Source organism: Ostrea edulis, chromosome 10, assembly GCF_947568905.1.
Source record: "Ostrea edulis chromosome 10, xbOstEdul1.1, whole genome shotgun sequence".
In the NCBI taxonomy this organism is placed as follows: Eukaryota; Metazoa; Mollusca; class Bivalvia; order Ostreida; family Ostreidae; genus Ostrea; species Ostrea edulis.
This window is the reverse complement of record NC_079173.1, coordinates 24683428-24695799: the sequence shown is the minus strand read 5'-3', so window position 1 is coordinate 24695799 and position 12372 is coordinate 24683428. Positions and strand designations below refer to the sequence as shown.

Sequence of the window (12372 nt, the reverse complement as noted above, 5' to 3'; positions counted from 1 at the left end):
CACATGCAACCGTTGCCTGACCAAACCACGTGATGGCAGCGTGTTATGTTATGGTGTATGTAACAAAAGTATGCTACATTTCTTACTAACAGTTTGAAAACCGGTGCAGGGTGTATTTAGCATACATGAATATCTCCAATCATTTTCAGTACATATGTACAAACAATACCTCATTTGTTCTCTCTCTCTCTCTCTCTCTCTCTCTCTCTCTCTCTCTCTCTCTCTCCCCGCAGACCAAACCTACTGAGGACGTCCTCACAATGTGTAAAAGAGAATACACACATATACATGTATTATTCTAAAGGCAAAAATGTACTATGTTAGGTTTAGCTATAGGGATATCTATAAAAGTTTATCTAATACTCTCTTTCAAATTATGAAAAAAGGGTTTTTGAGAGAGACTATTAGTAAGGGCATGTCCTCACACCACTTGTCCTCACTAAGCTAATATTTTGTACCTACATCTTTCGCATGCTGTAGGTCATATTTATAAGGACGTAATTGTGAGGACATTTCTTTGTCCTCGTAGTGCAATTCTGTCCTCACAACTTCTGTCCATTGGTTGAAATTTGTCCTCACTTTACACGTTTTACTCCCCCCCCTCTCTCTCTCTCTCGCTCTCTCTAAAATATATTTGTATGTTATATCTTTTTAGTTATTGAAATACAGTGCATGTCTTGAAGAAATTAGCCGTAGATTTAAAAATTCCGTGTTCATTTTTTTTCTAAATATTTTAATTGATTAAAAAATTAGAATGTCTACCTAAGTCTTCTTGGCATGTTTTATTAGTTTTTGACATCATGCATCAAATCGCAAAGAATTTTGAACTCTAGCAAAGTCTTATCTTATTTGCAAACAAAACACCTATTTTATTCATTATTAAAAAAGCATTAAAAATTCATGTAAAATAATTGAGAGCTTGTTTCGCTTTATTATATTCTCTACAAGATATTTAAGGAACAATTAAAGTCATACGTGGTAAGAACATTTGTATATTTATTTCTAAAATCCAGAAGTTGGTCTGCTGTCCTCCCTAACATGTATATTTCTCAAATTCCCAAATTTCTATGTATGAATTATGCTAATGAACATATATGTGCATGTATTATTTATATACGTGCGTCCTTAGCAATATTGTTTATATAATCATAAAAATTATATTGGTGTACCTCATGTACCATTGCATGAATGGTTTGAGTGAAGAAAGGAACTTAATAGACGCTGCACCGGGATAGAGGGGAAATTCTTTGGATGAGATCTGTACTACTAATTTCGGGGAATGTTGTGTTCACTTCTGTAAGTCTATGTTGATGATGCGTATAATTGGGATGGATCAACGATAGCATCATACATGTACTGACTTTATTTTAAACTCGGAAAAAGGAGTTTCAAAATACAATGTACGGCGATCTACATGAATAAATATCGGAAACAATGTGCTCTGTTCAGTTAAGTCTATTTCTGACACAAATTATTTTATAGGTGTGGATTTTGATAAGCGTCTTTTCCTTGAAAAAAAAAAACCCTCTTGTTTCATGTCAATCAAGATCATTTCATGTGCATTTCAGAAGATTGAATGACATTCAATCATTGTACGTCATCCGCCCGCACATTTAGCCGAACAGACCAATAATCAAATACTGCTCACATTGCTTTGGTCCGATTCGAAACTTTCAGGTAACCGGAGAGACCATTTGTATATCGTTGAAAGATCCACAGTGGTTGCTTTTTGTCACTGAAAGATCACTGAGATTATGCACTTATTTGTCAGCGCTCAACCACTCCCTTGCTCCCCCGTGTAAATAGAATTTGAGCACTGTTTTGTTGCTTTCTAGTCGGATACACACTAAATATAGACTTTCTCCAAGTGTTCAAAGAATTTTAATTGTTCATTTTTTTCCACCCCCTCTCGCGTAGGTTTAGAAGAATTTACCAGACATACATGTACATGTAAAAAGTAAAATTAATTTTGGTCGGCGGTATTGAATACTAAATGCAAATTTATTTTGGTCGGCCATATTGAATACTAAATACAAATTTATTTTGGTCGGCCATATTGAATATCAAATACAAATTTATTTTATTTGGCCATATTGAATATCAAATACAAATTTATTTAAGTCGGCCATATTAAATACCAAATACAAATTGATATTGAAACGATGATGGCGCGTGGTGTTTGACTTCCTAGTGAAATAAATAACGCACTTTATTATATACTTTCAATTTCATCTCTTCTTTTTTCTTTAAAACTTTTCAGGCATATATCACACGATACATGCCCGGAAACATTCCGGCCCGCAAACATTACGTCACAATTTAATTTCTACGCCGTTAATTTTGAAATTTTTCGTGTTTTTCATCTTTTACTCAGTTAAACTGATAAAGTTATCGTTAAAAATAAAATTATTGTTAGTTTCTAAATGAAATTGAAAGTATATAATAAAAAGGTTATATACTTTGTATGGGAAATATGACGACCTCGTTTTTTGTCGCGGACGGACCTCGCAAGCTCGGTCCGTTTACGCGCCAAAAAACTCGCTCGTCATATTTTCCCATACAAAGTCTATAACCTATAAATATTGTGTGTAGAGTGCAAAGTGTATTTCATTGTAGGGTAAAACGGCGCGTTCATTGCTCACTCTCGATATCAAACAAGACATTAGACATGTAGATTACACTTCCGTATCATAAGTAAGTCGTAATAGTGAAACTATTTTGAATAAATTCTGACTAATCGAAAAGGAAATCCTAATCAATATATATCCACAGATTGATGTTTTTCCTGTAAATCTAACCAATGGCGTACGGGCAAATTGACTCGTGGAGGATTGTACATAAACGTTCAACGTGAGCGAAAGCATGTTTAAATCACTGGTTCATTAAATATTATAATAAATGCCCTTTATATGAATAAATAGATATATTTACTACATGTTTATGCTGCAGATTGGTATTTTTACATGATTTTTACAGCAAACAAGAAAAACTACATGTCAGATGTTAGTTTCATTTCTAGGATTTAAATAAGAAAAACTTTAAGCAAAGTACTTAAGAAAACCAGCATTGATGTTTTAACAGGATACGCAATTTCCGAGCTGTCCAATAGTTGTTTCCCTTTGTTTAGCTTTCCCGCAGGACGAGACGTACGACGCACGCAGCGGATAAAAATGCCCATCGCTGTGTTCATATATTGCCTAAAGGATGATTACTAGCTATCATGCAACCATTCGAACTGCAGAGAAACACAAATTTAGTAAATTTATGAGTATCTGATAAAAAAAAAAGTTGCTAATCAAACAAAAATAAAGATATCTCCCGTGTCGATGAGGGGAGTTGGGTTGCATGTATACGTTTAATCTCGTGGCCTAATTAAAACAATTCTTGATATGGTCAGTTTTGTGTATAGTAACGGCTGATATAAACAAAAGCTACACTTTCGTAAGTCATATAATTTCATTGTTATCTACATTAACCAGTCTCTAACACATTGTATATCTTGTACCCACTCAAGCGTGTAATATAATACTGAACGTACCTCCATCACAGAAGAGCTGATACCTCGGAAACTGCGTATTAGGTCACAGCAGTGTAATAACATGATAGTTGCGAGACGGTCATAATCAATTACCTAAGTTTTGATGTTTTTACGATCTTCTCCATGCGGTATTTAAAGCTGGCATTAATTCTAAAATATAGTAGAAATCTCGATGTCCGTCATATTTCTCTGCCTGCCTCCACCTTTATTGACAATGAATTTTTCAATCGTTGGGAGTTGGATGAGGTGGTTAGAGTCCTCTACTATGAGTGCCTCATAAAAAGTTCTACTCAATCTTCACTTCTTAATTAGACTAGTTGTGGTCTTTCACTATTATATCAAAACTTTAAAAGCTGAAATTCTTCTCATTCACTAAGTACTCCTGTTAAAAAGGGGGGACCCACTATCTCTTTTATTTGCATTACAAAATAACAAATAATGGTCATTGTAAAGAAAGTTGGAGGGGGGGGGGTTAGAAAAATATGGCGGACATCGAGAATTCTACTATATTTAAGAATTTTGGTTTCTGTAACATGTCATAATGATTACGTTCAGGTTTGACTGTAATTTATTCAGGATTATTTCATTTCGTTGATCTGGCTCAATGGATATATACTAAAAGTAGACAAACGGCTGTGTGTCGCAATTTCAAATTGATGTATTTCATATGATATTAGTATTCATAAATAAGTAAAATTCGTGTTGAAGCTTTTGATTTGATACAATGTCAAAATATTGCATAAATGGATCGATTTACACAAGCCTAGGGTATAAGGATTTTATCTATCGGTTAGTAGTCTCATTATCTGCATGGTCACGGATCCTGGAAAGCATTACATAATCTAAATTCCGAGTTCCTTTACTGATTTAGATATTAATAAAAACAAAGCAGCATAGTTCTGAGGTTTTCTTTAATAAGTCTGGTGAAATTAAAGAAAACAAACCTATACTTGCATTTAATCTAGATCTACTTCAAAATGTCGTTTCTGAATTGAACGAAAGCGTGTTTCTAAGTTTTTTGGGACGAATCTTGCGGACAAAATAACCAATAGGGAATACATAAATTCGAGATCCTTTGCGACAACTCTAAAAACCTCACAAGTAGTATCAATATCTGTATGGTCATGAAGCCTGTAAAGCATTATATTATTGTTAATAAAAACAAAGCTTCATAGTTCTGGGGGTTTGCTAATGAGTCTGGTAAAATCAAAGGAAAGAACACCGCACTTGCATTTATTCTAGATGTACTTCAAAATGAATTTTATTCTGCTCTGAACGAAAGCATGTCTCTAATTTTCGGGGACAAATGTTGCGGACAAAATTACAAATAGGCACAGGGGCTAAGTCCGTTTTGGGCCCGAACTCTGTGATACCATATCTATATTTATGGCATCACAGAGTTCGGGCCCAAAACGGGCTTAGCTCCTGTGCAAATAGGGAATACATATATTCGAGCTACTTTTTAACAACTAAAAAAAACTCTAATTTGGGACTTAACGAAATGAAATGGACTTTTGTTTCAACGCGGTATTGAACCTGTGAAATGTTATATCAGACACGTATACAGAGGTTTGAGGGTGGGCAGGTGGCCTGTTCTATCCTTCACTACTTGCAAAATTCAATTGATTGGCTGCACCCCACCCCCACCCCATGTCAAAGTAGTAGTGAAAGGTGGTTGATGTTTGAAGTGCTAAATTGAAGGATACGTGTATTGAACTAATCTCCTACGATTTAGGATTTTGATGGTTGGGCAGTTGTCCCTCAAATCCATTGCGTTTTGGCTTTTTAAGAATTGTAAGGCAATTGTACAGTGAACTTCCCCTACTTAAAAACAAAACAATGTTACATGTCTTTCAATATCAGGAATAAATTGTTATGAATGGATTTTTCTGCAATTTCATAGACTTTCAGTGATTTACAATTAAATATTTTAGGTCCAAACTCAAACTAATATTTTGATTTCTAATGATAAATTCAAATATGAGCACCGATGCAACCCCTGTAAGTTTCAACTATATAACCAATCTAAACTTTTAAAATAGTTTACTTTTATGAATGTCTGTAAGCTTACATTTATATCAGTGATCAATTTTCTTTTCTTCTGTGAAATGACATTGTACTCTCTCTCTCTCTCTCTCTCTCTCTCTCTCTCTCTCTCTCTCTCTCTCTCGTTCAGTCAATGAATATGTACATGCAAAGTGACCGTAAATAATTATGTGATTCCCAGTGACAACAGGTGCACTATATTTTCGTTTGTGTATTCCCTTTTATTTGTTTAATGTAATCAACTCTCTATTTTGGATTGCACGTGTAATACCCATATTTTCACCCAGATGTATATTTCCGACCAATATTGTACACTGTATGTAATCATTTATCAATTTTGAATTGTGCACGCAATACATGTATTGTAATATCCAAACAGATTTTCAGTGAATATGTACGTGCATGATCAGATTCCTGATAAACTGCAAACCCCTGACCTGTCAAGCAATCAATACAGGAAAAATATTCCATTCTGATGTCTCCCTTAATTCAATATACTCTGGTTGGCATGAATGAAATGTGTCACAGTCTGTAGGATGGTAGGACAACGTGTTATAAAATTCTGTCGAGATACAAAGGGAGATTGTTATTTTTGTTTTGTGGATTTATCAGAATAAAGAGAATCTAACAATTTTGTAAGCGCAAATCTTCGGTCCCGGGTTAATAGATAACCACTTTTGATGCGTTTCTAGGCGAGTATGCCATGAACATTGCATATGCTTGATTGATTGTTTGCTTGATTTCCGTCTCGTCGAGAATTTTTCACTCAAATTGCGACGTCACCAGCTGTAAGCATGGTAAGTGAAGTAGCACAAATTTAGACCTATGCTTAGCGCTCAGGGCCGTAGCAGTGAGGGTTCTTTAGCGTGACAACGCCTGCCGTGACACGGGAACCTTCGTTTTTAAGGTCATATCCAAATGACCCGCGATTATCACTTCTAAATGCCTATGTTCACATCTTACATGTAGGTTTCACGCAGTTATGGCACGAGCGGGGCTCGAACTCACGACCCCCGGTTACGAAGCGAACGCTCTACCACTGACCTACCGCGACCGGTCGTCAAAACATCCGTATTTGCAAAAATTGAATGTGAATAATTAATTTATTCTTTGAATGATTTTTCACATTACATTTACAAAATAATAAATATATAGTACTGAGGAATTGTTACATTTACAATGCACCGAAAAACAGAATACGAGTTATTTTGACAACACTTAAAGTTGTACGGTCCGAATTACAACATTTTTTTTCCATCTCGTAAAAACGACATCAAATCATCGTACGTATGTAGTTAAGAGGCTGTATGAAATGTCATACAGTATTTCTCCTGTTTTAGCCAAAATTATTTGATTTTAAATCGGTGTTCACAAATAACCGCGTCACTCTGCCATTTCAAATGACAGTCACGTGACCAGTTCAAACTTTCGGATCATCGGTGGTCTTATCTGTGTGAAGCTGTGTATTTTGTTACAACAGTACCGTGCCATAAGTTTAATAGAAATAAAAGTATCAAATACCTCATAGTAATTCGTTGTTTTACGCTCTTTCGGCCTTAAAATTAGACAGTTGCGTCCGAGTTAATACATCATGTTGGGATTCCTCTGACGCGCGTGGGGCTATTTATAAACGTCTAACACTGTATAATTTATGCGTTATCCGGAACACCTCGGGCCTTTCACCGAAAACACCGTGTTTTGGATGAAAGACCCAAGGTTTTCCGGATGATTTATATATGTATCACACTTTATTATATACTTTCAATTTCATCTCTTCTTTTTTCTTTAAAAGTTTGCGGGCATATATTACACGATATATGCCCGGAAACATTCCGGCCCGCAAACATTACGTCACAATCAAATTTCTACGCCGTTAATTTTCAAATTTTTCGTGTTTTTCATCTTTTACTCAGTTAAACCGATAAAGTTATTGTTAAAAATAAAATTATTGTTAGTTTCTAAATAAAATTGAAAGTATATAATAAAAAGGTTATAGACTTTGTATGGGAAATATGACGACCTCGTTTTTTGTCGCGAACGGACCTCGCAAGCTCAGTCCGTCTACGCTCCAAAAAACTCGGTCGTCATATTTTCCCATACAAAGTCTATAACCTATAAGTATTTACTTTCTAAATAATATTCTCACTGTTTTCTTTTACATGCAGATGTTTTCAAGCATGTAATTAAGGGAAAGTTAATAACTTTATAAACTAATTAATCTGCTGTAAAGTAATTATGTACAAAAATAATACATGAACATTGGGTCATACAGCTTTAAATAGATGTACATGTATACCACACATAATGTATTCAAAATTACATTATTCATATGTACTTGTAATCATTACTATGTATATCAGTCGTATGTACACTATCCACATTCCGGTGGGGGGTTAGAATAGGTCCTCAGTACCCCTGGCTTGTCATAAGAGGCGACTAAACGAGACGATCCTTCGGATAAGACCATTAGAATCGAAGCCCCGTGTCACAGCAGGTGTGGTACGAAAAAGATCGCTCTCTGCTGAAAGGCCGTAAGCACCGAGCATAGGCCTCAGTTTTGCAGCCCTTCATAGGAGATGGTGACATCTCCATATGAGTGAAAGATTCTCTAGTGAGACGTTAAACAATACACAAACATCCATTACTATGTTAGTTTGTTTGACTCCCGTCAACATATTTCACTCGCATCGAGACGTCACCGTTTGTAGGTGAAGTAACACAAATTTAGACCCAAGCTTAACGCTCAGGGCCATAGCAGTGGCTAGGTACTTTAACGTACGTACCAACGCCTGGCGCGGCACGGGACCTCCGTTTTAAGGTCATATTCGAAAGACCCGTGATTCTCACTTCTAAATGTCAAGCGTTTGGCGAAGGAGCAATCACTACCTATGTTAGCTGCAGAAGTGTAGATCTCTGTAAAAATATTGTGACGGAACAGAGAGCTACAGATCCACCCCTTATAAAAACCTTCCATTTTCGGCGCACCATAGCTCTCTGTTCCGTCCCAATATTTTTTCAGAGAGCTACAGTTCTTCAGCTTTACCATTGTTTGCTACCTTTCCGTTACGAAGCGAACGCTCTACCACTGAGCTACCGTGGTCCGTTCTTACTGCGATATGTTTCATCGATATGTACACTCTATTGTTACTATGTGTAGTATGCTTAATATGTACACTACAATCACTACTATATGTAACATTGATATGTACAGTGTGTTACTATGTGTAGTGTGCTTAAAATGTACACTATGATTGGGTGTCTACGAATATGATGCTTTTATCGAGGACGCGCAATTTTCATTGAGTGATTGATGCAAGCAGCACAAGTTGTCTAACTCGGGTACCTCTCTCGTTGTCTAACTCGGGTACCTCTCTCTTTGTCTAACTCGGGTACCTCTCTCTTTGCTCGTAACATTCCAGTTGTGAAGTTGGTTGTGTTTTTGAATAAGAAATGTTTTGCCATTAGCGTTAAATATATAATTTAAAATCCCACCCAGAGCCCCACTTCCCACATTATTATTGTGGATCAGGTACTGTTGGCTTGGTCTTTTATTTCTTTCAGGGGAATTCCTGTCTACAGTAAACTTTCTTCCATTCCTGGCACGGCTGTCACGTCAACTTATTGGCGAACTGAGCGGCATACATGAATTTAACTCTAATTTGTCTATTTTGGACCACTGCACCACCCAGGGTCACAGTTGAAGATCATGTAAATATTGTGACACTTGATTTATTTCCCCTTAACCTCTGCATCTCTCAGGGTCATGGACATTTAAGACTATTTTTACATTGAACCTTCTATTCTTTGATCATGACCTCCCAGGGTCAAGGCCACATAAAGTTGTGATTTTGCATTGAAATATTGTAAATTGTTGATTGTGTTGCTGTGGGCCTATCAGTTGTTTTGGAGAGCCAAATTGGTTTGTATTATCAACCGTGCCCATAAACGCCAAATAAATGTAACTTATAATTTGTTTGTTTTTTATTGCGCTGGTACGAGATGACCATTACTAATTTACTATATATAGCACTGATCTCCTTCCATCGTAAGTATCTGTTGCATTTCAAAGAAATACTAATCATCAGTACATGTACTTTGTGGAGGAAAAACAATGAAAGATTTTCCAATGCGTACATATTTACAGTAGTTCAATTATCTTTCATGAGGAGGAAAAACTATCTAAGAATATAAAAACCTATCAAATGAGGAGGGTGAAAAACTAACTAAGAATATAAAATCCTATCAAATGCTGTTTTGTTAGATTGCTTTATTTCCCATTTGAAATTTTTTAAAAACTCATTACGAAACGTCCCTATCAAACACTATGTCATTACAATTTTATAAAACGTATTTGAGGTCGAAAACTTACCCGGTCCTTCCAGTGGGATGTAAAATGATGGACATTTCACAGCCACGTCCGTTCCGTTCGGGGTAGAGTCCAAACACGACACCCCATCCCATGTTGCTTCGCAATAATATTCCGGAGCCGATCTATGTGAGGCGACGTGTCTCTGGCAGCAATCTTTGGCTGCCCGTGAGCAAGAAATCCAACGCATACAATCTGGTTTGGTCAAACCAGAACAAGCTATTTCGATATTTGTTGCATTGTCTACATCAGGCACGAAAGAATACCCCGTTGGAAAATCATCATTTTCGGTTGTTGCCACGAAGCTGTAAGGCCTGTTTCTAAACTCTTCATTCCAATAAATGTTCGAGTCATTGCTGAACAGGGGCTTTAGGAATCGGTAGCAAAATAGTGTAGTGGCAACATTGTACATCGCGGTAAAGTTCAGGCATAACGACGTTGACAGTGTTAACATAATTGAGTTGACGGAAACTAAAAATTTCAGGCAATAGTTCAAGAGATCACGGTTCTGACTACTAACGTGTCATGGTCATTGGAACTGTTGAGAATTGAGCACGAATCAGAGTATACACCATCATCTGTCAAACAACTGTTACAAACTACACATATTTTCTTCTATCGGAAGTATTTATCCACACAACTTATTCATCTTGTGTCACGAAGCGTTTTTCCACTTAACGTACAATGAAACAGGAAGAAGGGGTTAGAGGTTTAGCAATTTCTTATGTCATGGCGACGAATCAGAGTCGAAATCATTGATCCACGAAGTGCATGAAAACCTGATCGCACAAACCATCTGGAGAAAAAAAAAAGCATCGAATATCAGAGGACTTTAAATTACTGGGCTCCTAAACAACAATGAAAGCATCATTTTGACTCCCACACTAGTTGGCCCAGTTAGTGTAGATCCTCTGCATTATATAATCGGACGTTAGGATTTTTTCACCATATTTCGTTTTATTACATTAATTTGTGCTCCATAACTTCAGGGACTGTGAAATAGAACATTTATCGTGGTGTGTGTTATGATCTACGCGGGAGACAATATTTCCGTAAACAATCGGAAACTAACAGGGTGCATGTGTGGTGACAGACAACGTTGTTGACATTCTCGTATTTCGTTTATTTATTTATTTACTTACATTAAAGGCTCTGTGAATATCACATTTTTTATCCAATATCGTAATCATATCATCGTGAAGGAGAAAATTAGATACATGTATTGCATGGTCACTTCATGTGTATTCACAAACTTCACAATGTGTGTACTTCAAGACACACATCCCCCTCAAAATACATCCAGGTTTAAATAACGATATTCGTATTCAGTTACCGGTTATATAAATTGTGTAATGTTTTCTACTTAGCGAAATTGTATCAAACTTACTGCATCTGTCTATTTAAGTGGGGTGTTTTTCTTTTCCGATTTTTCGACAGAACGATAAACGACCTCTCTCGCTCAATCTGGGTCAGATGAGTGAAATTAAGCTGCCAGAAAATATCTTTAAAAAACTTGTTTACAATATTTTCAATGTCAAAACTTAAAAATATCAGCTATTTTCGTTTTCCTTGTTTTCTTCGTGAGTTCTTAATAATCAATCATTAACTATAATAATAATTAATGATATCATCATTTCCTGTAAATTAAATTGCATCATTTGTCGACATGAAAGTTTTTAAAAACAATTAATCCTCTTCGCTATAAGAAACTGTTGTATGATTAACAGTAGCTTATAGCCTCTGTAACGCAGAAATACATTTACCAAATCCATAATTCATTTGTCTAATTCATAGAATATTAAGTCCATCGCCATGAATCATAACGGTAAACCGATCTCATCAGTTACAACATTGTCAATTAATCTATACATTATGAATGAGGGGGGGGGGTAGGGGGGAGGGGGAGCAGTGGATACAATATAATTCACGTACCTCCATTGATCCACTGTTGATCCTTATACATCAGTTTCACTTAACGATGCTAAGAGACATTTCAAAATCCAGGAGCCATTTACAAAACGTCTTTGCACGCTTTAATCCACGCTTGACTGTTGTTCTGTTGAGAGATGTTATCATTATTTTGTCTTGTTATGTAGAGGAGAAAGAAAATGAAAGCAGAGGAGCTCTAACACGCTAGGTCCCTCTGCATTATCTACAGAGCTTCATTTGACATGATGAAAATCCATGTGCATTTTACACTCTGCTGTAAATTAAGAAAATATTAGAACAACTATAAATACAAATGTATCTAGGGGTATGAAGAATAAACATAATGATACATGTATTGTCTTCAGATATTCAATGTATAACGACCATATTTCATATCTAATAAATGGATGTTGGGATTTTTATAACTATGGTATCATTCAAATAAAAATAATCCACCATAGGCATTTTCAAAATTTTGTTTACTGTTAGAATT

At 36.0% G+C, this 12372-nt stretch overlaps 1 protein-coding gene across 2 annotated transcripts in view; it reads right to left on the bottom strand.

Annotated features, from left to right (window-relative positions):
* Positions 1-12053, bottom strand: part of LOC125665606 (calcitonin gene-related peptide type 1 receptor-like) — a 34650-nt gene extending 22597 nt beyond the window's left edge. The window contains exons 1-2 of one of the 2 annotated variants that reach the window (XM_048898324.2): positions 11883-12053; positions 9954-10746 (exon numbers count right to left, since the gene is read on the bottom strand). In XM_048898324.2, the coding sequence (XP_048754281.2) occupies positions 9954-10404 (451 nt within the window). In that variant the 5' untranslated portion in view covers positions 10405-10746; positions 11883-12053. Of the gene's footprint in view, positions 1-9953; positions 10747-11092; positions 11257-11882 lie in introns of those variants that run through there. The other variant, XM_048898323.2, reaches the window with a different exon arrangement.
* Positions 12054-12372: the final 319 nt, after the last annotated feature.